Below are 25,351 nucleotides of genomic sequence, written 5' to 3' on the forward strand. Positions count from 1 at the left end.
AGCTCAAATCACCTCAGACTGCTTTCTTGAGTTCACTCCACAGCGTCCACTGTGGGGCAGCAGTCGAATCTGCAAACCGTGCAAATCTCTGAAGACTGTTTGCAGCGGCTGGATGATGTAAGAGTGCAACCCAGCACTAGCAGAGTGTACCTAATAAACTGATCATATATGCTCTTTGCTCACAATTGTAAAATTCTATGACATTCTATTGTGACTATTTCTTAAAACATGACTTTTCCCCCTTAAAATCCAACTTTTTGTGAAAGCACAACTTCTTAAAAATACAATAAAAAAGTAACATTTTTAGACTTCTGTTTTCAGTGGCCCAGGTTCTCATATTTCTCCCACCTGTACAACCAATCCTGACTCTTCCATCAGTACATCGACAGCCTACAAGGTGAGAACGATTATGTGAAAGGGCTGTCGATGAAAACAAAATCCCTGAGGTACAATTTCCAGGTGAAGAACTGGTTATGGCAGACTTTTCTTTTCCAAATAATTAATCTTCAGTTTTCTTCGTTGCATAAACTTTGTACAGTGAACGAAAAATATGAAGCGGTACCAGAGCTGAAGCGAGGGATTCAAAGTGAAGGCAGAAGTTCAACGAGCTTCGCTCCAAGTGTTGAAAAATGACGCTGTTTGGAATAAGGTAGAAAAACTGGATATAATTACAAACAGAGACTGTAGAAACCAGGCTGCATCAAAGTGCTCATATAAAGAAATAATCATTCATATTTACATATTTTTGTACAGCTTTTAGCTAACAAAACGATTCAGGCTGATGTTGATGCCAAATGCTGAGGATAAGTGAGAAGAGGGCCTCCTCTGTAAACAAGAGATTAAATAGACTGGAGTGATGTGAACCCAGTGACTGCACGCTGCCATTCATTGTCTTCAGCAATAACACCAAACATAGTTTAATTCTATTGGATGCACACAAGGACATTTGGGGTTTAGTACATTTTAGGGGACAAAGTGCTGAGTTGTCTTAAATTTTACTCAGTTTTCTTGTTCGCCTCACTGAGCACTCTGTTTCTTACTTCCTGAGAGAAGACTCAGGCCCCCACAATGCCACATTTCCAGGAGTTCACTGTGCCATAAGTGCTAAAGTCCAGATACTCGTTGGGTATCAAAGGAACAAACATTTTGACTTGCAGCAGGGAAACCAATGGCTCATTTCCACTCACTCAGTCAGCAACTTGCTCACCCCTTTTGTCTGTTAGCGAGCACTTCCGAGCATCATGAAACTTTGTGGCGAGATCAAGCGTAGGATCGATAAGTTATTATATTTTATTGCATAACTGAATGCCTTTCTTTAGAAATGCAAAATAGGGCATCGGTACTAGAAGTCCTCTCCGAGCTTGCCTGACCTTTTCCTCCTCTGACAAACCAAACATGTCTCCTGTGAACGAGTATCCGTGTTTAAATCTTCCACATTTACATTGATTCAGACCAGAAAGTTACTTCTGTTTTTCCTGAACCAGCCCGCATGAGACGCACAACATGAACTGCTAATTCTGTCTGCGTGCTAGCTAGCCCAGGAAGAGGGTGGCCCTGGTGACCTCAAAGTGGAATTTGAGGAGTTTGTTGCCATTTTGGGATGTTTACACTGGAAATCTTTGTTGTGTTTACACTAAGATCAAAGCATTCAGCGTTCAGTAAAGCTTTCCTTTTTGGAGGACAGGAATCAGAACATCAAACGTAACAGTGCCGCTACGTTAGCTGGTAGGAAACTGCTACCTGCCAGTTAGCAAGCTAAATAATTAGGCAAAAGGTTATCAAAGACATAACTGTCCCATTACTTTCAGTTCTTTTGTGGGGCACTTTATTCTCCAGAGGAGCAGTTGCAGCTGAAAGCTGCAGGTGCAACACGGCTAATATCTTGCCTTGGTCAAACTTCACAAAATATTAAGTCCATGCATTGATATGATTCTGACATAAACATAACTAGTAGGCTTGGCTGTTAAATGTCGCCATCATAAATGCTGCTCTGTATGCGCCTGTACCTGGGGACCCCATCTACTTTGAACAAAACAGGCTTATTAGCACATTAGCAGCTAGTTTGGTACGCCCAAAAAGGCTAAGGAGCAGAATAAATTCACATGCAGCTAGCTGCTAGCAGCTAGCTAGAAGCAAAGCAGAAATGTTTTGTTGTTGGCTGCCAAAGAGAACACTGCATCAATTCTTGGGATGTGAAAAGCGAATGTCCCCCCAACAAAAAGAAGATCCATCTATGTTCAATGTTAGCCACATTAGCAGTGAATGTGACTGGACCGATAGCATGAGCCCCATCTCATTTTTCTATAAATTACTTTTTAAAAGTATCTTAGCGTTACTCTACAGTTTGTGTCCGCAGATTCAGAGATATTATCCGATTGCGCCAGAGGACCACCCACTTGGGTTCATGTTGATTTATATTTAAAGTACCAACAGATACAAAGCTAGGAAATAAATACATAAGCAAAACATACATTTTGTACATCTAAAGCAATAATTTCCCCAAATCTTGTGAGGTCCTCAGGTAAAACAGGCGATGTGCAAAAAAGCTTTAGTTTCAAATGAGAGGCTGCACTTTGATTTTGTTTTAGGCTGCGCGATATTTGTATTGTTGTCAATTCCCATGTGGCACCCGTTATTGTCCTTTAGCCACAGCAGTACTCCCAGATGCCGACTTAAAGGGAAATTGCAGTCTTTTACAAATTACAAATACCTGAATTTCCCTTCAAGAGAACAAGGAGGGCTGTTTCTGAAGTCATGTAAGGAGCAACAGACAGAAGCCCTTCTTAAGTGTCCAAGTGTGCTGAAGTGGGGGCCAGCTCAGTATGTCCGTGGTCCCGGGGTGAAAAGCAGTCATCAGAATGGATGAAATGCAGGGCAGTCTGGTTGTAGCTCTGCAGGGCCTGCTGCTTTTCCACTGCGCTGAAATACAGCGAGTGAGGGTGGACCTGCTGAACATGCCTTTTAATAGTGCTGACCTTCAGTGTGGCCAGAGTGGCTCCACACACCATGCAGATCAGCCCGTGCCTCCTACAGTCGTAATCCATCAAGTAATCCGTCCGCCAGCGCACCTGGTAGTTCCTCCTCTGGTCCTTGCCGGGGTAATGACCATGACGGGGTGTGTTTGCAGCGCTGCTATCCTTTGATTTGCCCTTGGCTTCGCCCACAGCTTCCTCCTTTATCACCAGTTTGCTGGGTATTTTGACATCAGGGGAGGCGTCTTCATTTGTCTCTCCTGCGGTACTGAGGACATCAACTTCACTGGGGTTGATTTCTGTGGGAAAAAAATAAGGGGGAGGGGATGCCAGATTCTTGCCTAGTTCCACCACAAAATCAAGTCACACGCTAGTGTCTTTGCTTGTTGCACCTGATAGCACTTTTCCAGCCTTTCTAACCACCCACAGTGCTGACTCAAGTGGCGTCTTCACGGTAAGTTGCAAACAAGCTATGTTAATACACGCTATGCGATTAGCACTCCCACCTGGATTGACCGAGCCAGGACCCCATAAATTCTCCCTGTGCCTGCATGTGAATCAGATTAATTTGTACACTTTAAACTGAATGAATGTATGGTTAAACTGTGACTTGTAGTCTAAAGTGCTTTGAGTGGTCAGTAAGGTTAGAAATAGTTAATAAGCAAGCAAACTATCATCTTCATTTTTCAATAAAACCCAAACAGAACAATGTTCCTGACAAAGCTTCCGTTGTTTAACAGATTTATCTGCTACATTAGCTAACTTACTCGCTACACTACCATTCTTGTGGAATCTTTTACTGACTGTATCAGCTGTGAAATGTCAGTTTCGGCTGGACTCTATAGAGAATTGCAAATGCTGAGATTTACGTATTTTTCGGATTATAAAGCGCACCAGATTATAAGGCACACTAAGCGAAACAAAACAGTTAGATAAGTCAAACTTTACTCAACTCATTCTTCTTGCTTTCATATCATTGATTCATTAATGCTGAATTCTCTGGCAGCTGCTCTATTCCCATGTTGTTGCAGTATATTAATGACTAACCTCGTATTGTGGATGGATTATCTCAGTTGTTCTCCTGCTGAAGTTTGGTGCGTTTACAGCATCCTGCCATGCGATTGCATTTGTCCCTAACCTCACGTTAACTTTTATCGAGTGGAAAAGTGTTAGCGTTCATCCTCCAGCTTCACTGTGTTTGTCTTATGGTAGCATAGCTGTGTCGCTGGTGATCACGTAGCACATCATTATATACCAGCTAGCCCAACTTCAGTAACCCTGCAAACATCACTGCTGTTTAGTTTTCTGTCTTCATTTATGTTGGAGGTGATAGCAGAGCTGTACGTTTTAATTCTTTCAGAAATCTCTCAGTCAGAACTGAGAGATTTCTGAATTTATTAAATGAACTCCGTTACATTTAATAAATTGTGTTTTCATGGATGCCTGGATGTTAAACTTAATTGATACACCTGGTAAAGCAGCAACGCTGATCATTTTATTAAAGATGAAAAAATTTAGACAGTTTTTAACTCTCAGTGATGCTGCAGTGTTCGTTTGACTTTGGGACCTGAAGTGGACGGAGTTTAGGACCCAGATTACTCCAAGAGGCTCCTGACTAGCAAAGTCGCACTAAAACATTTTTGACAGATTTTTGAGCACCGTGTACCACATAAAATCGGTTCGAGGTCAGTAAGCACACCCAGAATTCATACGTAAGGCGCACTGTCGATATTTGAGAAAATTAAAGGAGTGCGCTTAAAGTGCGCCTTATAGTGCGGAAAATACGGTATATGTACAAATGTCTGTTTTCTCAGGCTAAGTGAGGATGCTAAAAAGACCAGCCAAACACAAACAACTCTTAACACAGCAGTCAGGTGCTTTAGAGCCTCTGTGAGTGGGAATGTGTTGTGTTCCACTGACTGTGGATGTCAGCAGCAGCTGACAAAGCTGACTTATAAAACATGAAAAGTACAAAACCACCAAACTTTCTAAAAAGGCCTAATATTGTTGAAAACTACTACTAACAAGTTTACAGCTTTACAGAGATGTGTATCAGTGCTGAAAGCTTCTCACCATCTTGGATCTGCATGCCTTCACTGGGGTAATCTTTGGTCCAGGCTGCAGCCATGGCTTCCCTTTCCTGTCGGCTCAGGGTTGTGGTCTCCGGGTGACATTCCTGGATGTGGCGGCGGAAGCTGCTAACCTTGGTTTCATGCAGGACCTGAGAACACACCATACAGAACATGCCGTGGCCTTGAGGCCCGTAGGCCACCAGATAGTCCAGACGCAGCCGCCACGGGTCGCCCCCGTGTAGCCTCCTCTTCTTAGGCTGCCGGAAGGGCTGCAGACCCTGCTGGGGAACTCCGACACCGCCGTCCTCACCAATAAGACAAGTGTCCTGAGTGAAAGTGCCGTCGCCCTCCGTGTACACGTCAGTGTTGATCTGGATGGTTTCCACGTCCTCAGAGAAGAGTCCCACAGCGCCATCTTTGGTGTTGGTCTCTGATTTGTTTGAGTGCTCCGCTTCTTCTGCTACAGGGCACAGAAACATACAACATTTCTAATATTAATCCGTTTGTTTCAGTCCCACTGTGGCTACATCAGTGTTCAAATGATAGCTGTGAGTCATTCAGACATTCAGAACAACCCAATTTTCCAGTTTTTTTAATAGCAAATTGTGCAGTTTAATGTCTCATTGCACTGAAATCAAAGCATAGCACAAATAAGTAATTGGAGTTAAAAAAGAAATCATTGAATCATCTTACAGACCAAAATGTTTTCTAAACCTTTGACTCATCAAAGTTCCCTCCTTTTGCCGGTAAAACAGCTGAACACAGTCGTGGCTTCTGTCTACAACAGAAATCAAATCTTCTCCCATATCTGTAGCAGAAGTTCCCATAAATGTGGACCATGTAGGCTGCTTTGCTTTCACTCTTCTGTCCAGTTCATCCCAAACCAGCTCGATGGGGTTTAAGTCTGGAGGCTGTGCTGTGTTTTCAAGCTCACCATCTTGTTCTTTGTTCCTTTTTTTTTTTTTTTTTACTAGCCTACGTCTATTGCAGCATAACTAAGGGAGGATTCAGGGTCACCTGGTCCAGCCCTAACTATATGCTTTAGCAAAAAGGAAAGTTTGAAGCCTAATCTTGAAAGTAGAGATAGTGTCTGTCTCCTGAATCCAAACTGGAAGCTGGTTCCACAGAAGAGGGGCCTGAAAACTGAAGGCTCTGCCTCCCATTCTACTTTTAAATACTCGAGGAACAACAAGTAGGCCTGCAGAGCGAGAGCGAAGTGCTCTAATAGGGTGATATGGTACTACAAGGTCATTAAGATAAGATGGGGCCTGATTATTTAACACCTTGTATGTGAGGAGCAGGATTTTGAATTCAATTCTGGATTTAACAGGAAGCCAATGAAGGGAAGCCAAAACAGGAGAAATCTGCTCTCTCTTTCTAGTCCCTGTCAGGACTCTTGCTGCAGCATTTTGGATTAGCTGAAGGCTTTTCAGCGAGTTTTTTGGACTTCCTGATAATAATGAATTACAGTCGTCCAGCCTGGAAGTAATAAATGCATGAACTAGTTTTTCAGCGTCACTCTGAGACAGGATATTTCTAATTTTAGAGATGTTGCGCAAATGGAAGAAAGCAGTCTTACATATTTGTTTAATATGTGCGTTGAAGGACATGTCCTGGTCAAAAATGACTCCAAGGTTCCTCACAGTGTAACTGGAGGCCAAGGTAATGCCATCCAGAGTAAGAATCTGGTTAGATACCATATTTCTAAGATTTTCAGGGCCGAGTACAATAACCTCAGTTTGATCTGAATTAAGAAGCAGAAAGTTAGCGGCCATCCAGGTCTTTATGTCTTTAAGACATTCCTGCAGTTTAACTAATTGGTGTGTGTTATCTGGCTTCATGGACAGATAGAGCTGGGTGTCATCTGCATAGCAGTGAAAATGTATGCTATGTCTTCTAATGATGCTGCCTAAGGGAAGCATGTATAATGTAAACAGAATTGGTCCTAGCACTGAACCCTGTGGAACTCCATAATTAACCTCAGTGTGTGAAGAGGACTCTCCATTTACATGCACAGATAGATATATTTAGATAGATATGATACAAACCACTGGAGTGCAGTACCTGTAATACCTACAGCATGTTCTAATCGCTCTAATAGGATATTATGGTCAACAGTATCGAACGCTGCACTGAGGTCTAGCAGGACAAGCACAGAGATGAGTCCACTGTCAGAGGCCATAAGAAGATCATTTGTAACCTTCACTAAAGCTGTTTCTGTGCTGTGATGAGCTCTGAAACCTGACTGAAACTCTTCAAATAAACCATTCCTCTGCAGATGATCTGTTAGCTGTTTGACAACTACTCTTTCTTTTTTTTTTTTCTTGTTCTTTGTTCCTAAGGTAGTTCTGGCATGTTTGACAGTTGATGCCACACACTGTGGAGCTTTCACCCACTCGACAGTGTACAAAGCTCCTGCGTGACGAACCGAAGATTTCAAGCTTTGATTATTTAGTCCATAATACCTCTTTGTCTTATTCTGACGTCTGGCGTTCTACCTGCAGCTCGAAGTCTTCTCTTCACAGTTCAAGCTGAGACTTGCTCACTATAACCACTGTTATGCTTGAAAGCAGCTTCTGCACTGCTGCAGAGCAGCTTTAAACTGTTAGCCCATGTTGTCCCTGAAAAAGGCCTTTTTGTACCAGTCTGAAATGTACATTATTTTACTGGTTTTGGTAACGTTACCTTTTTTAACCTCTGGCAGTTCAACACTTTGTACCATTTCAAGCTGTTCACTGGACCTGAATGACTTGAATTGCAATAACTGGAAAAATTAGTGTAGGTCACATCCCCACAGCTTCATTCAGAGAGGAAGGACAGAGAGCCACACAGTGTCACGGTCTGTGAGAAATCAAGTGACATACCGTGCCATCATCTTTAGAGAGGTCACGTCCGATGTGTCGTTGTTGTGCATGAGATAGATATAAGGCCAGAAAAGGTGGAGAGCTGGGTCTCTGACTCTGGCCTCCATCAGCACCATCGCTGCACTTTTATCATTAGTTTTGATGGGAGTTATTCCTGTTTCAGTTTAAATTGTTTAGTTTCTTGATAGTAGTGTGACATGTGACAGGTTAAAGTGTCCATACTGATGCTGCTGTGAGAAGTAACTGATGAAGTCACTGCTGCTCTTCCTCCTGCACATTTAAATGCATCTCTCTCACTGTAGAGAAACATCCATTCACTCTCACACATCCAGCTGCTCTGTGAGAACGACTGAAGCAACAAACAGACTCCGGTTCCTGTTAACCTCTCATCAAAACTCTGACAGCAGCTGTTGTTAATCTGACCTGGCACAGCCTCCATCACAGTAAAGAGTTCAGCAGGTAACAGGTGTGTCAGGTTAAGTTACATAAATGTCTACATAAAAGTGTAGATGGTGCCAGACTAAATCATGTCTAACATGTTGGCCTTTTGTCTTTGTCACTGTCTCATCGAACTTCTGTTCAATGATCACCGCAGACTACTGACAGGGGTCAAAGGTGAATTTGGAAGGAAGATCTGGTTTGAGAATATTCATCAAACAATCGTTTCTGTTGCTGATCCCAGTTGTGTTCAGGCTGACTCGGACATTCGTGGTCTCTGTGGATGTCACCAAAGCTATCATGACTGATTTTGAGCTCCTAGATCAGGGGTGTCCAACTCCAGGCCTCGAGTGTCCTGCAGCTTTTAGATCTCACCCTGGGTCAAACACACCTGAATCACATGATTGGTTCATTATCAGGCCTCTGGAGAACTTCAAGACATGTTGAGGAGGTCATTTAGCCATTTAAATCATCTGTGTTTAATCAAGGACACACATAAAACCTGCAGGACACCGGCCCCCGAGGCCAGGAGTTGGACACCCCTGTCTTAGACAGTATAGGACCTTATGAAAGGTGGAACCTGGTGTTTGAATCCAACCACCATGATAATCTCTGGTAACCTTTTACTGACCATGACGATCCCAGCCTGCTCTGCACCAGCGCAACCATCTGACTCAAACAAGTTAGGCTTGAATCTGAAAATTACATATAAAATTTCAAATTTCCAGTTTGTGTCCATCTCTCTCCACCAACACTAAAGAATGAGTCATCTTACCCTCCCGACCTGTCTTTCTAATGTCAGTGCTGTGGAGTCTGAAGATGAACTGAGCTGGGGTATTGCTGATTCACACGCTCTGAGAGCCAAACACATTACAGGGTTTATCCACTGCTAAATACAGTGAACACTGTACACTTAGCTAACAGACACACTGGATCCAAACTGCAGCTTTATGGATGTGAACCATGAACACATCACAGCACAGAGACGGAAAAGAGAAGATGATGAACGTGTAAAAGGACCACAGGGTGACATTACGATCTTATGTTAATCTGTGGCTACAGTACCTCCTACTGGTTTCACTTGCACAAACCATTTCCTTAATACCAACACTGCGTTTTGCTGGTGGGCGTGTGAGGTGTCGCACTTCTTACCGTGAGTCTGAGTCCAGGCCTGAAGGATGCAGTGTTTCTCCTCAGAGCTGTACACCAGTGAGTTAGGGTGGGTGTCCAGCAGGTGGCTCTTTATGTGGTCCAGGTGAAGCGAGGGCAGCACCGCTCCACACACCATGCACAGCAGCCGACCGGCATGAGACTCGTACTCCATCAAGAACTCCTGACGGAACCAGGCATGCAGCGAGTCGTTCAGATAGCGTTCCAAGATCTGCGCTGACGGCTCGGGCAGGTACTGCTCCTCTTCTTTAGGCTGCGGGGCTTCACCCTCCACAGAGCAGGGAGTCAGGCTGATGGGCTGCTGCGTTTGCTCCTGGGCTGTCACAGGGTCTGCAGTTTCTGCTTATAGTAGAGACAAAACAGCATGACGACAAATCAACTTTTTAGCTTTATGGCTCTGTACTAGCTTTGCTTCCAGCAGACAGGTAACGTCAGGTGTTTACATCTTCATTCCAATTTATGTGATTACACCATGGTTATTATAGATGTCTTCAAATTGCCTTTTTGTTTGTTTGTTTTTTAAACTCTTTTTCTGAATCTGGGAGAGTTTTACATTTGGGAAACTTCCCTATCATCACAATGTTAAATCCATTGTTTTTACATAAAGTAATATCTGCCACAATCTGCACTTTTCTGCCACCTACTGTGAGCACACGGGGCGGCTGCAGCTCAGGAGGTGGAGGAGGTCATCTGCTAATCAGAAGGTCGGTCGTTCCATCCCTGGTCTCCATGCCAAATATGCTTTGGCACTAACCCAGAGTTGTGTGTGAATGTGTGTGAGTGTGAGATAAAAGGCACTAATGTAGAAAAAGTGCTTGAGCGAGTGGGTGAAAACTGCATGCTGTATGAAGTGCTTGATCCCAGCTTTCACTTTGTCCACCATGCACGTCACAGGCTCAGTGCTTCAGCTTCTCCTGTTTGCTTTTCCAAGCATTATGGGATAGCAGCTCCATTTTCACTGGTGTGTGTGAGTGATTATTCATGTTATTTTTGTCAGGCAAGAAAGAGTGCTACCTCTCTGTAATATTAAATAAGCAACATGGACTACCTTCAAACAGTCCAATCCAATCAAACATTACATCATCGGTTCCTCCTCACAGTATGAGTTCATACTGAGTGTGAGAAAATCGTCTACTTAAACCAACCCACCTCCAGTCTGGTGACCTGAGTGCCTAGTGTCCTCTTCGCCCTGGAGTGAGGGTGCCGAAGCAGGGCTGTATAACTTCTGCCCTCCCCCCAAACTCAGGTGGCTCTCCCACCCCGAGCGGATCACCTCTTTGTCAGCAGCGCTCCACAGCAGGGAGTCTGGGTGCTTCTGTCTGATGTGCCTCTTGATAGTGCTGAGCTTCAGAGTGGCCAATGAACTACCGCACACCATGCAGATCATGCCGTGCCTCTGGGGGTCAAAGTCCATCAGGTACTCGCTGCGCCAGTACTCGTGGTAGTACCGGCGGTGGTCACGGCCTGGAATCCGGCTCAGGCCTGGACGCGAGGCTCTCTGCACCCTGGGTTTGGCTCCAGAGGGCCCCGGGGCCAGGGAGAGGAGGAGGGGGTGATCTGGGCTCTCTGTGATGCTCCAGTAGCTGGTGCTTGGTGACCTGACAGGCGTGACCACACCGCTCTCTGATTCCACCTCTCCATGGCCATTGGCAAGACCGTCTTCTTCAGACAAGAACAAGACAGAGTACAGATCAGAGCAGCAGGTTTCAAACTGAAGCAGTGTCTTCATGTTGCTAAAGCAGAGATCTCAGACTTAAGCTGTGGGCCACTGCTGCCACTGTCATCTCATGTGAGGCCACAAAACAAGCACAAAACAAGAAAACACCCACAAATATTTCAAAAAATGTCGTGTTTTGTTTGTTTTTTGAAATTTAAAATATTGTATAACAAGACAAAACTTGACATAAACGCAATTTTGTTCGTATTTAACAAAATCAAAGTGACACATCAGCCAATCCGACATGCTCTCTGCTCATGTGGCCTTCATATTAAATCAGTTTTTGCTTTTTAAAGAACGTATTTGAACATTGCACTTAGCAACAAACAAATCCTCCCTAACAAAAAAGTCACTTCGAGGGCCAAATTGCCTTCGATTTCTTCACGTCCATGTAGAAGTAGGGGTGATGTGGGCCGCAAGTGGCTAACGCATGAAAAATACAGTTCAGTTTACAGATGAGCATCATCTGTAAAAGCAGAAGTGTTTGGCAGGCTGCTGATTCAGGTGTGTGTTAACACAATGCTACAATCTTTGCAGGATGTCCCAGTAAATTCAGCTCAGGTTCAGATCATGCAGCCCTTCGGGCCTCAGTTAGCAGGAGAGAGGCTCTTCTTGCGTAAAGAACATGGTGCCATTGGGTTTGTAAAGCTGCATCTGAACAAACCAAGACTTCTGAAATAATGTTGATTAGTCAGATAAGCTCAAAGTGGAGATGTTTCCCCATAATGTGAAGAACAAACCAAACACAGCAGCGCAGCAAAAAGACTTCACACCAGCTGTCAGTGCGGGGGGGGCTGATCACTTGTGCTTGTTCTGCAGCTACCTGAGCATCTTACAGTGTGTACAGCTCCTGTGTACCAAAGCATCGTGAGGCCACCTATCTGATACCCATGGCATCAATTTGAAGCTCCCACACCACTTTGTTCTTGAGTTACTGCACGCACAAACTTGGGTGTCTACATGGCCCGCCTGCCCGTCAGAGTGAATACCCCATCAAATTGTTGAAGCTGCTGCTAAATTTAATTTCAATTTTCATTTATATTCAAAATTAAATTGAGGAGCACACTTCTCTATTCCTCAAGTCAACTAATATAGCACCAACTCACAACACCAGCCGTCTCAGTCCTCAGGCATCATCCTCTCATTCTCCAAGATTGTGTTAAATCATCTGGTCAAAAATCTTCTTTTAGACTTCTTCACCTCCCACCATTCAATCCTTGGCTCTACGTTCACTGGCTTCCTCCTCTTCATTTTTTCCCTTGCATTGCCTTTTAGTGTCTCACTGGATTTTTGCCGATTGTTAAGCACTTTGATCAACCCTGTTGTTTTAAAATGTGCTATATAAATAAATAAACCTTAAAGTCACCCTATAGACTAGCATATGATGCTGCCTAGTTACGTTCTCCCATAGCACGACTTTGCAGTCTCTCTTTCAGACTGCACACTCAATAATAATCACACGTCCAACAAATAATCAGTAGTCTGACTCCATGCGTTGCACTGGCTCACTCAAAAACAAATCCCTGTAGCTGACAGAGACCAATAAAAACTATATACACCTGAACATCAGCAGGCTTGGAGCAAAACACTCTAGTTCCCAGTTATATGAAGTTATGAAGGTAAAGGCTGTCCACACAGGTCTATTTCTATCTCACTGAGGATGGGTAACATTTAAATAGTGTGTTTAAATGATCCAATTTTTACAAAAACCCAAACGAGTACATGAGAGAAAGCAGCAGAGATATCATGTTAGGCCTAACATTGGTAGGCATGTCTTTCAGGCTAGCCTTTCAGTTCCTCACAGCTTGAGCTTTAAACTTCCAGAGAAAGTCACGCTGCTGTCATTTGGTAATCAAGCACAACTTGCTTACGGAGATTCCTGCGGTCAGCTCGCACCTCACGTGAAAGGATAACCCTGCCTTTTTATCTGATCAGCGTTTATTCCGCTCGATGACAGGTCTGAGACGGCCTGTACCTCCGCTGTCCACTAGGTGTCAGCAGTGTGCGCTTCGCCTGGCTGCCTGCGTGCAGTTGAGCCTTTGTTTATAGGAGCCACAGAGACGGAGGGGCCATGCTGCTCCATGGCTTTGTCCCTGACACGGATTAACTGGCTGCCTGATAATGGCTGTATATCTGACAGCCACGCAGACCCACTTAGCGTTGGAACAAAAACAAGAAAATTAACACTAGATGTGTTTTTTTGCTCTTTACCTACTAACTCGCTCTCCTCCTGCGTGGTTTCCTCCCGCCCGCTTGTCATTAATGAGAGCAGCTCCGGCTGATAGGCACAGCGGAGCTTCACGGGCTGCCCCTGCCCCGCTCCTTTCTCTTCCATCACTGGATCGCTGCTCTCGCTTTAGTCGTGGTTGGCGGTGCTTCGTTCAGTGGGTCGTGTCGCCGTCGTGGGGCATGTCACCCTGACAACAACAACACGTTCTCGCCGCTCCGCAGCGTTCGACACGCATCTGCCAGGCGCTCTATAACGAGCCCACCGCCGAGGAGCCCGTGCTCTCCGCGGTCCCCCCACGCGCCCCGCACGGGAGCCAAGTTAACTTTTCATGCAAGCACACAATCATAAATCCACCGGCGAAAAGGGCCGCTGCTCCGCGGTGCTCGGTGGAGGCGCCTCGGCTCAGGCCTCTACTCATGAATTTTTAGGCTCTTGCTTGTCTTCAGGGTGGGGAGCCGGACTAGGGGCCCCTGGGGCTCCTTAAGGGGCTCCTGGGTAAATTTAAAGAGACAGTAGCAGCTACGACGATGCACACCCACCCCGGGGGGCAGAGGGAGCAGCAGGCGCTAATACCGGTAAGCTGCTGCTGCTGCTGCTGCTGTCCCACAGCCGCGACATGAAGGCAGAGCGCCGGTTAACCACGAGGCGGTGAGTCGGGGCCCCTCAGCAGCTCCTGCTTTGTACCGGGGCAGCACGCGCTGTTTTCATGTGTCACACACATCTGTGCAGATGTTCAGCGGCGCAGAGACCGAAACGCACATGTGTTCATGACTTCCTTCTCGATTAGTAAACTTGTCTGAGTTGACATAGTCGGACTGAAACCTCTGATACACTAACTTTGATGGCCTCAGTCGTAAACAGTCTTAAACTCATGTTAATGCTATTAAAATGAAGAATGTTTCAGCTACTGAACTCACACCTTTGGATCGCAAAGATTTACACACGTTTAATTCATGTATCCAGTCCCTAGCTATAGTCTTGCTGTGACGTCAATGTAGTTTTTTCAAACCGGATCCACGTTAAAGGAACCGGGCCGTGGCCCCCAGCGCCCTAACGTTGTTTGTCCGTCAGCCCCTCCCTCATGCTCATTTGGTCGTTGTGTAGAAAAGTGGATCCCTGCTTGAAGCGTGTGCACATGAATTCGGGTCATGTGTAGAAAAAGACAATAAATCAATGGACCTTTGTGCAGCTATTCCAGTAGGGAACAGCTGTGCGGGGCCTCCGTGTCCCGGCACCACTCGGCTCTCTTTGGAAGAGACAGACAGACAGACAGGGGGACTCGTGACAGGTTTGTAAAATCCTTTTAATGCGACCCAGTGAATGGATGTGGCGTAGAAAGGAGGGGGCGTTGCACACTACTGTCTCTATGTACACAGACACACACACACACAGCGAGCATCCCACATCCTGGTACTTTTCAGCGTTGTCAAGGCAGCCTGAGCACGACTGGCGGAAAGTAGCTGCAGTGTCCTGGCAGAATATCTGTGCAAAACCGCCCCCAAAGTGTCCCGGAAAGTTAAGTGCCGCTAAAAGGTAACGGACGTGCATGTTTTCTGTCGCTCGTGCTTCCGGGCGCGCGGCTTTGCGGCTCGAATCTGCGCCTGTCCTCGCGGCTTTCACGCGCAGACAGGCGCCAGTCCGCGAGGACCAGAGCAGGAAAATGTTGTCCATTGTGCCGCTGAGAGACACAACGATCCAGGCACCATTTCCGCTCTAGTGCGACCGCTTTTCCACGGCCGCCCTGCGTGTTTTGCTGTAGGTTGTTCGGCTGAGTGGCCTGGTGGCGTTTGACTGAAACACACTGAGAATAAAGAAAAATGGCAGATAGACTTTGTGATAGAGAGAGACAGCTTTAAAGGGACAGCGACTCGCTGTTTTCTTCCTGCTTTCTGGAGCCGAAGCACTCCCACACACGACGACAATTTCATTTATTTCATAGTTATCTCTCAATCTTACACTGAAACTCGCGTTTCACGCGGGATTCTGCACAGATGTTGTGACAGATGAGGTGGGCGTCGTGCACGTATTTATTGTCTCCTGACTGGTGCACGAAATCCTGCTGGAGTGAGTGCTACAGATCTTAGAGTACGTCAGTGCTCCACTGAGACCACCTTACTCCGTGTACTCCGTGTACTTTCATTTCATCATGAGGCACACACATGTGAGTTAAACAGATAAAATGACTTTGGTTGAACTTATTTGGTGGAAATAAAACGTATAAATTGTTACATTTTTGTAAATAACTATTTGACTCTTCAATCCTCGCTAATATTATCATTACTTTGTGCAATTGAAGGGGATTATTGTGTTTTATATACAGCACTTGTTAATGTTGTTGTGCTTGTTGTTGCATTACTGATCAGTGAGCATGTTGTAATTCCCATGGCTCCAATCACTGCTACGAGCAGAGATCCTGAAGCAGGACCTCAGTGTGCAGCACTGCTGTTTCCGGGAGTTATTTCCAAACCTAACTATGGCCACCACACCTGCCTGCTTATATACTCTTTAAAACGGCAATTGCAAACCTCAGTTTGAAATGTAGAGCAACAGTAGGTGCTACACATTGTGTTTTAAAAAGTGGAAAAATATTGTCTTGATGCATGCTCGATCATCCAGGTAAGGAAATCCCATAAAGGTCTTCATTCTGTTCATCGGAAACGTTTCGTCACTCATCCAAGTGACTTCAACTTGTGTTCGTTTTGCTGTTGCTTAATGTTTATTACAAAGTATTAACTAGTCTTTAGCTTATTTTCATCACATTTTAATGCAAAGACTGTTTTCTGTTCCTCAGGATATCTGCACACCAATGTGATGTCGGAGAGCATAAGAGGTGCTCAGAAACATGATGATGCTGATAATGACAGTTAGGATCCTGGACTGAGGGGCTACCAAGGCCAATCACTGCTGTTGGATGAGAACCGATGGGCTGTCTAGCCTGGCAACAGGATGCCAACTGCAAAAGGTAAAGGTGGCTCAACGTCCCACCGTTACCGGCCGGCCTCGGAGTATGATGATGCCACGCTCGCCCTAAAGCGAGAGTACTGGAGAAACAAGAAGCGAGAGCAGCGGGCCCGTGTGTCAGAGGAGAGGGAAAGGCACAAACACAGCAGCAGCAGCCAGGGAGGGAAGCAGCTAAATGCCCCAGCAGAAGAGGCTTCCACTCTGGCCCAGTCATCAGGTGCTTCGTCACCTCCTCTGCAGAGTAATGATAATTCATACAATTCTGTGTCAAAGCACGGAAATGCTCTGGGGGAGGGGTCACGTGAAACCACTGACAGCCAAAAGGAGAAGTGGCTCCAGACAGTAAAGCTCAACAAGCGTCTGCCTCAGTTGCCAGCGTCGTGTTCTATCTCTGCCAAATCAGCCAGCGGCAACGCAGCCGCAGGTAAACGTCAGACAGCAAGGGACGCAACCGTTTCCTCACCCGTGTCCAGTGGAACTCAGCTGAACACCGTATCCTCAGTGCCTCCAGTCAGAGTGACCAGAATAACCAATGGCAGCTCCAGTAAAACAGCACCTCAGCCACGTGTGTCTATGCAGGGTGCATCAGTCCCCAGAAACCAACATAAGGCACCGGTTGTATTACCCACTCAGCCCAAAGTCTTACCCACAGGTCTCGTTCTGGTGTCCTCTCCATGCGGCCCCACTTCCACTAAAGCAGAGAGCAAAAGAGCCATCTCAACACCTCAGAGTGGAACAAAGCGTGCCTTGGTCACCACACAGAGGGCTAAAGGTGTTGGCAATGCACGAGCTTCTCTGGAGTCCGACGAGGAAAGAGCAGCCAAGCGTCGGGAACAGTGGCGGATCAAAAAGCGAGAGCAGCGAGCAAAGCTTGCAGCTAGGTTAGCTAAAGCCAGAGAGAGGACACAGGGTGCAGAGATGACGTTTCAGAGGCTAACGGCGCCAAAAACCAGACACGTGGGAAGCATAGTTCTTCCATCAGAGTCACTTTTGAGAGGAGCAAGCCAGAAGCAGTGTCATACACGGGTCAAAACATCACTTACATCAGCCAAAAGTGAAAACAATAAACTGCAAAGTGGGACAGCAACTGTAGTTGTAACTGCTCTGCAAACATCTGATGTTCCATCTGTGAAAAAACCAGTAGACTCTCAGGGAAAGGTTCCAAGTTACGGTCATCTTGGCGGTGTTACCCGGGGTATCGCGAGATATAAAACGCCTAGACAAAGGTTCATCGAAGCACAGAGAAACTTAATGAACCACAGAAGTCTACGGTGTAAATCCCCAATGCTGCCCTCAGCTTTTGGTACCAGAAATATGCCCAAAATCAACCCCGACGACACGCCCGAGCAGATAATAGCTAAACGGAGAGAGTACTGGCGGATCAAAAAGCGCGAACAGCGAGCTAAGCTGTCCATGGAGGTAAAGGTTCGGTTGAAAGAGAGAGATTCTTTGATGAGGAGGGTGAAACGTTACCAGAAGATCCTCGAGGAGATGAGGAAGACTAGAGTGCTGGCGCAGTCAACCGGAAGTGCCCTCACTCACAGCCCAGAGACCATCGGAGGATTCATCAAAGAGGACGGGACGCTGACTGCTAACATCCCTCACAGTTCTGCATGTCACAGCATAGCAGAAGACAAAAGCCAAGTAGAGCTTTGTGTAGTTTCTACAAACACTCCTTTGGCACAACAACAGCGTCAGCCTGACGCTAAACTGAGAAGTGTTGCTCCCATCAGGATAAACCCGGCTCCCCCTCCTCTTTGCTCAGCTCAGGTGAAAGTCTCTGCTCCTGGACAGCTAGCCAACAAACTGCCGCGACTGCTCGCAGTTAGACCACAGACTCACCTCAAAAGCACAACCGTTCCTAATTTGCACTCATCAGCTATCCAAACTGTGGGTCAGCTCACACTTACTCATCCACAGAGCCCTCAAAATTCAGCAGGTTCAAACGTTAGCAGTTGTGTTATGAAAATGACCATCTCGAGCAGAGCGCCGTCGCTGTCAGCCCTGTCTCTGGATGCGGGGCTGACGGAGGAGGAGAGGATGGCAAAGAAGAGGGAGTACTGGAGGATAAAGAAGCGTGAGCAGAGAGCAGCTCGAGCTGTCCGACTGAGACAGGGTGTTTTACATGCTAGGGCCGGTGCAGCCTCACAAAGGAGGAAGCCTCAGAAGCAGGGGACGCTGATCACTGTGCCTCAGATTAGAAATCTCACCGACACTACAGCAACTGCACCTCCTCTTTCCAACAACAGCGTGCTTTTTCTGCCTCGTGCAAATGAAATGAAACAGGAGAGTGACTCCATGCCAGCAGCTGACCTCAATTCTCCACCAGAACAAGCCATCTGTCCAGATATCAAACCCCCTATTTCCCCACCTCCAGCACCCCAGCTGGAGTCTGACCCATGTCTGAGCGCAGACAGCCAAACTGCCACTCTGCTAGCTGTGGCCTCCATGAAGAAGCTCCTGGAAGAATCTCTTAGCACAGTGACAGAATGTAAAAGTGAGCAGAACTCTATTAAAATGGAGACGATAGAAGAGGTTTCACAGCAAGACATGAAGCCAAATTTATCTCAGCTGTCCTTTGAAAGGGATGACACGGCTCCTATTGCTGCTGACCTCACTCTGCAGATAAAAAGCTGGGAGCTAGACAGCAAGGTCTCTGCAAAGGCCAGTTTACAAAGCCCTCAACTCAAGAACCCATCGCAGGTGAGTGAGACAGTTCCACCTCTTCCTGCTTCCAGTGAGCTAGGTGTGCATCATACCAGTGAGCACTCATCCCAGACCCCTTTGAACTACATAGTAAACACCTCCATGGAAGCACCACGCAGAACCCAGAGACTTTGCGCTAAAAAAGCCGGCTATAAAACCTGCTGCTCTCCAGAGCCACCAAAGCTGCATCACATCACAGCCGTGACGCTGGATAACCTGCAACCACAGCAGGAACAGCAGGAACAGCATCAGGCACAAGAGCAGAACATCTGCCCCGAATCAAAGCGGAGGTACAACAGCGTGGTGACGGAGCAGAGCGGCTTGACCAGCTTGCAGAGGAAGAGGGAGTACTGGAAGCTGATGAAGAGGCAGCAGAGGGCCAAGTTAAAGGCCAGGCAGAAAGACGGCGAGGGGGAGTGCAGCAGCGGGCTCTTCCCCAGAAGCATTCAGGTAACACGAGCAGCACTCGAGCTCTTTTTCTGCAAGAGGTGAAGTTTCAGTGCTTTGGTGTGTAGCTAATAGCTAATATTGATCATATTTGATAGTATGTTGTGTCCCGCTGGTTGCCCCTGATGTCAGCTGTGCATCATCATCAGATTCATCTTCACATGTGACTGTTTTTGAAAAATGAGTGCTAGCTCTGACCCATGTAGCATTTCTACCTTTTGAAGCCTAGATTTTCGTGTTGTGTTCAGGATCTGAGCGTGGCAGAAATTCAACACTCAAAGTAAAGAAGACTGCATTTGATTTTCTTCCTCCTTTTATCTGCATACAGAGTTCCATTTGATGATTGCAAAGGTGACAAGCTTGACTAAGGCCACTGAAATCTGCCGCGTGCTACCAGATGAACCATTTCCGACTAGTGCAGCCTAACTTTGTATTTAGCTCGTGCAATGGGCAGAAAACCCAAGCATCACTTAAATGAATGAAAGCTATTGAGTATTTAGCAGCATGTGCACATAGTGTCTATGTAAAAGAGGGGCCCTCCATGTAAAGAGTGCATTTTTCACATACCTAAATTTCTCTATGTATATAAAAGTGGTTTCTGCAGTCGACTCAGTTCAGACTTGACTCAGTCCAGCTGAAGCTTGAATCGCTGCAATTCTCAGGCATATGGTATTTGAACAGGAAAAACAAAGTGGAGTTCATCTGAAGGGGGCCCATTAAAGCTAGGAGCAAACTCTGCCTCAGTTTCTGAAAAGCCGTTTGTTCATGTCATATTTTCTTCTTTCAGACCCCGGGGCTCGTTATTATCAACAGTCTTAAAGGGGCGAGTCCTCCAGCAAAACGAGCCCTGCAGCCCAAACCACCTGTCTCTCCTCTGGACTCAGTGACCAGCATCCCCACCGTTCTGGTTGTTAGCCAAACAACATCTAATGCTCAACAGTCAGCGTGCACGCTCCAGGTCAGACTGCCTATCACCAGCAATGAGTACAGCAGCGTCAAACTTGGGCCTTCACATGCTGTATCCAGCTGTGCAGGAGTTTCTGAATCTCTACAGCTTTCACAAGCATCTAGAAGCACTGATGTAGACTCAGCTCCCGCCCTCACCGCTGCGAAGCCACCAGACAAACCACTGTCCAGTACTGACATGCACCTCATTGAACCCCTTGGTCAAAGTCCGTTAAAAATCCCCTCTGCTCACCTTCAGAGTCCCCCACACAAGAAACAATCCTCCATCCAGCTGGCACCAGTGAGCACCATGGTTCCTCCAAAGCCCATCCCAGGGGAAAGTGAGCAGGACTTTCTGAGGAGGAAGCGGGAGTACTGGAGGATAAAAAAGAAGGAGCAGAGAGCCAGGAAGGCAGTTCGGGAGAAGGGAATCACCCAAAGCTTCAACAGCTGGAAGACTAGGCTGCCTCCCCTGGGTCTACAGACAGAGGTGAGAGTTGCACAGTTACATAAACAGCTTGTTTTTTTAGCTTACTGGCATGTAATGATTATTGTATTCATATTACATACTACTGACATTTATATTATACTTAATAGGCTCAAGGTTTAGCTGGCATTTCTGGTTTTCTTCTTATTTATCTGGAAGGACTTTCTTGGTTAGCGTGTGCTAGTTCTCCTCTTACACTGCTTGATTAACTCGAGGGGTTCCACAAGGTTCAATCCTGGGTCCACTGATGTTTCCCTTTTATCATTCTGTCTTTTTTTGGCATTTCTTATCCTTTTTATGCCATCTTTTAAGCCTCACCAGCCAAATAGGCTGCCCACCCTGGTTGGCTGTTTATCCCGGATTAGTGACTGAGGCCATGATTACAGCTCCACTTGAAATACATTTAACATTCAGTCACGTGATTGATTTCTTTTGTTCGTCTTCAAAGACCAGCGTTCGTAATCTCGGTGAAGTATTTGATTCCTCGCTGAACTTTGACTCACATATAAAGTGTACCTCACGTTCCTTTTACTTTCTTTTAAGGAACATTTCTAAAATGCGAGCCTCGTTCTTTGAACTAGAGCAAATTGTTCTTGTGTTAGTGTCGTTGCACATGTTGTGATGCCCTTTTACCAGTTTAGACAAATCATCTTTGTCATGCCTCCAAACAATTACAAAATGCTGCAGTCAGACTCGTAGCAGGCTCTAGCAAGCAAGCTCACAGCCTCGAGAACAAAACGACATAGAACTTTCAAATTGATTTGATAGGTGTGTCTGCTAAAACCCTTCAATGAGTTCAAATCTCATGACCTCAACCTCACCGTCAGACATCAGAGGTCAAGTTTTCTGAAAATCTTCTGAAGTCACATTGGATTTTGAAATTCGTATCATAGTTGTATCTACCAGGAGAGTGAGGGGTACCACTGTCCACCACCAGTATCTTTCTCTTTACGTTGGTTCCCAGTAGATTTTAAAATTCTCACACTTATAATTAATTAATTTAAAAATTGAAGCGGGTCCTTTCAGCAACAACAAGTATGTTCCCCACATAAATAAGGCTTAAAAAAATCGGTCAGACACTAACGCAGGTTTTCTGTCACAACCCTGATACCCTCATTCCCAGGACTGATCTCTCAGTGATACAGAAACAGAGGAGTACTTTAGTACTCCAGTAGAAAAGGAACAGATTACTAAATGGTGCACTCGTGCCCCTGTTCTTTGCCAAAGCCTTTGTTTGTAAGTAAATCAGGTGACCTAAAAGACACAAAAGCACCAGAAAGAAACTACAAAATACACAAAATAATGTCAAAGTGACAAAACTACAGGACCTCTGTTTAAGCATCTCTCCAGTCTGACTTGTGTCTAGGTTCACCTTGTTTCAGGGAGCTCATGAAAGCACGTAAAAACACTGCACGTGGCCTGTGCTTTAGTTTTTCACTCTTTGTCTAATATCTTTAGGAACCTGGTCAGTGGGTGAACTCTTCTGAGGAGTCAGAACATCTAATGAGGTGAGAGATTTCTTTGCTCGCTTTCTTTTGATATCAGCATCATCAGCATTCAGGATAACACACAAAAATCTCCCTTCACAGCTCTTCAGTGGACTCGGCATCCTTCACATACTCGGATTACACAGCCCCAATCGAAGGTAAAGTATGTCACTGTGAACTTGAACGAATGCACATAAAATGGTGAAAGTAGCCAAAAACAAACTCTGCCTTCTCAGATGAGTCAGAGCTGCTGTTCGCTGAAAGTGAGGACGATTCTGTTTCCGATGCTGTCTGGAGGAGCCGCTACCTCATGGACTATGACCCACTCAACCAGCTGCTGGTGTGCATGGTGTGTGGGGAACTGCAATATTCCCACAGCCTAGAGGGAGTGAAGGCCCACATTGACGAGGCCCACCCGCACACCCTAACCTTGGAGCCCGGCGAGAAAGAGCAAATACGGGAGGCCTGGGATGAGCAGGTGTCGCGGCGGGAACGCTTCTTCAGCAGCCAGCTGCAGCAGCACAGCAGACCTGTGGCAGGTACAGTATGAGCTCGGATCACGTAGTTAAGTCACCTGACTTTGCAACACAGCAGAGTTAAAAGTAGCTGCAGAAGAGCATCTGTTAGCCTCATCTGTACGACTGATCCCCAATGAGGTTTATCCTTTAATCGGCTCATATATTCATATAATGTAATGGTAGCAACACTGGCTCAGCAGTTATATACAATGATGGTGCAAACTCGCCTGACTGCACCGATCAGTGTGAAACAATTCAATCAAAGGCTAAGCCATTTCTCTGCAGATAACAACGCTGTCTGACTTCTTTTGCAGAACCACACAAGAACTGAAGAGCTGAAGAGACGGCTGCAGGAGGCAGCTGAAGACCATGGACCAGGAGAAACAAACCCCACCCCCTTTCTCTCGTGTATTTTATTTCTTATCAGTGTGTTTACCTCTGCAGGAAGACACCTTGGAAAAGAAGGCCCTAAAGCAGCTTTACCTCATTTCCTACCAGGGTTGTGTATGTTTATCAAAGGCAGTGAGGACATTTTTATACTGAAGCTGCTTCATCCGAGATTTGCTGTCAGTCCTTCTCCTGTTGTGTTTGTTTTTTGTGCTCCTTTTTTCTCTCACCACCAATCAGCTGCAGCAAACGGTTGCTCCTGCTTCTCCCAGAAGTTTCCTCCTGTTCAAAAGGAGCTCTTCCTCCCCACTCTTGCTGCTCAGAGGGGATCATTGCACTTCTCTATAATATTGTTGCTTCTTACAACACAGCACCTTGAGATGAGTGTTGGAGTGAAACATTACTACATTTGGGAAATCTTCACTCCGGGAAGGCTAAGCTAATGGCATTCTGGACATATCAGTTTATTAGGCCACTGAGCTTTTTGGTCTTAATTTATTGATCCAATCACAGACTTGCACAAATATCTTCTTTGATCACATGACCTCTGTGGGCGCCATAATAAAATATAACCTGTGTTTTCCAGCTGGAGCATACTCATGGCCAGTTTGTACATTCCTCTCTGCTCTGCCTTGGTGGATTTTCTGCAGGGGTGAACATTTCAGCATTCTGGGAAAACACTTTAGGTATTCCAAGGAAAAACGGGATAATAGGTGGTATGGGGGTAAAAGAATGAGTAGCTCAGAAGAAGCTCAGCTCAGTCATGAAACTAGCACCAGTGTCCAGGCTGTGAATTCCACAGTGGGAAGTGTTTTAGCACCAAATCTAAAGAATATTATTGATTGTTTAAAGTTCCTGAAAACTCCTGGAAAGTAAAAGGTGCAACCTGCTGGCTGAGCTGCTGAGAGCACAAACTGGGGCTGAATGCACCGGACTGAGGAACACTTGCTGAATACGTTTGTATTGGAGGACTGGGTCACTGCAGTTGTGCAGAGACACACTACCTGTTCACTGATAGCAGCCGTGGGATACAATCCATGGCTTTTGTCAATGTGACATTTATAGTTAATTATACAATACGTTAATATTTAACCCTGGGATCAGTCAGCTGTAGAAAAACAGCATCAGCACAACATTTTCTACTATTTGGAAGCTGACAGAATCTGCTAGTGTGCAGATTTTCCTGCAGGCTTGTATTCAGGTTAGTCTGCTCTAGAGCCTTGATAGTTTCTCAAGCACTGAATGGGGCATCTGGAACTGAGCTGCAATTTGCTACTGCATCACATCCTTACGTGTTCCTCCGGGGGCAACTTTTTGTACCGAGACAACTTTCTTAGGGACAGTTTGTCACCTCTGCGAAAATCTCCTGCAGCACTGTAAATAGACTAATATATGACATGCCAAATGTGACTTTTTCTGTGCCGTTCCACAATATTTGGAGCAGCCTTGTTATTTATTGAATCTCCTCTTACGCAAGTGATCGTTGATAATGCATTATTCATATCTGTAGAAAGCTCCGTGTTAGAAAAGAATTTCATTTGTGAATGTTATCAATCCAAGGCTTTCCTACTTAAGTAGTAAATGGATGAAGTGCTCTGGAATGCTTTTCAATGATTTTTCTATGGTTTTCATGAAGACTACAACACTGAAATATTCTTGTATTTGAGCACAAAGCTGAGGTGAATACTGTCTGTGCAGCCACAACGCAGTGGAAAGAGCTTGTGGTGATCAGATCACTCATGAAAATCAGACGCGATTGTCTGCCAGTTTAAAAAGGGAATGTTTAAATGCCTTTTCAGTAATAAACTTTTTCTACTGTCATTCGAATCCTTTGTCTTTTTTGTTAAACTCGGTTTTCTCCAGTGCAGTTGTGTCACTTGTGTGGTATTATGATCAGAAATATTAAGAATTTCACATTAATAAGCACAGAAATTCCTGCTTTGCACATTG

At 45.6% G+C, this 25,351-nt stretch overlaps 2 protein-coding genes across 7 annotated transcripts; one reads left to right on the forward strand and one right to left on the reverse strand.

The window, feature by feature from the left end:
- Positions 1-1,919: 1,919 nt before the first annotated feature.
- Positions 1,920-13,939, reverse strand: zfta (zinc finger translocation associated). Of its 3 annotated transcripts, none has more exons than XM_085400764.1 (5): positions 13,445-13,939; positions 10,666-11,175; positions 9,499-9,858; positions 5,046-5,504; positions 1,920-3,271 (listed from the first exon to the last, which is right to left on the reverse strand). In XM_085400764.1, the coding sequence occupies exons 1-5, from the start codon at positions 13,566-13,568 to the stop codon at positions 2,784-2,786; spliced, it is 1,941 nt and encodes a 646-aa protein (XP_085256890.1). In that variant the 5' UTR covers positions 13,569-13,939; the 3' UTR covers positions 1,920-2,783. The 3 variants fall into 3 exon arrangements, with proteins under 3 accessions (XP_085256890.1, XP_085256888.1, XP_085256889.1); XM_085400762.1 differs by having other exon boundaries at positions 10,666-11,178; positions 13,445-13,934; XM_085400763.1 differs by having other exon boundaries at positions 9,499-9,855; positions 10,666-11,178; positions 13,445-13,933.
- A 625-nt stretch (positions 13,940-14,564) lies between these two features.
- On the forward strand, positions 14,565-25,215 carry LOC146676498 (uncharacterized). Of its 4 annotated transcripts, XM_085400759.1 has the most exons (8): positions 14,778-14,996; positions 16,255-19,580; positions 20,365-20,535; positions 20,782-21,012; positions 22,468-22,517; positions 22,599-22,654; positions 22,733-23,035; positions 23,329-25,215. In XM_085400759.1, the coding sequence occupies exons 2-8, from the start codon at positions 16,410-16,412 to the stop codon at positions 23,343-23,345; spliced, it is 3,999 nt and encodes a 1,332-aa protein (XP_085256885.1). In that variant the 5' UTR covers positions 14,778-14,996; positions 16,255-16,409; the 3' UTR covers positions 23,346-25,215. The 4 variants fall into 4 exon arrangements, with proteins under 4 accessions (XP_085256883.1, XP_085256885.1, XP_085256882.1 ...); XM_085400757.1 differs by lacking the exon at positions 14,778-14,996 and adding an exon at positions 14,565-14,751 and having other exon boundaries at positions 20,365-21,012; XM_085400756.1 differs by having other exon boundaries at positions 20,365-21,012.
- Positions 25,216-25,351: the final 136 nt, after the last annotated feature.

The sequence above is a fragment of the Rhamphochromis longiceps genome, linkage group LG3 (assembly GCF_057381845.1).
Source record: "Rhamphochromis longiceps isolate RC_006_pf linkage group LG3, R_longiceps_female_GT1.1, whole genome shotgun sequence".
Lineage (NCBI taxonomy): Eukaryota > Metazoa > Chordata > Actinopteri > Cichliformes > Cichlidae > Rhamphochromis > Rhamphochromis longiceps.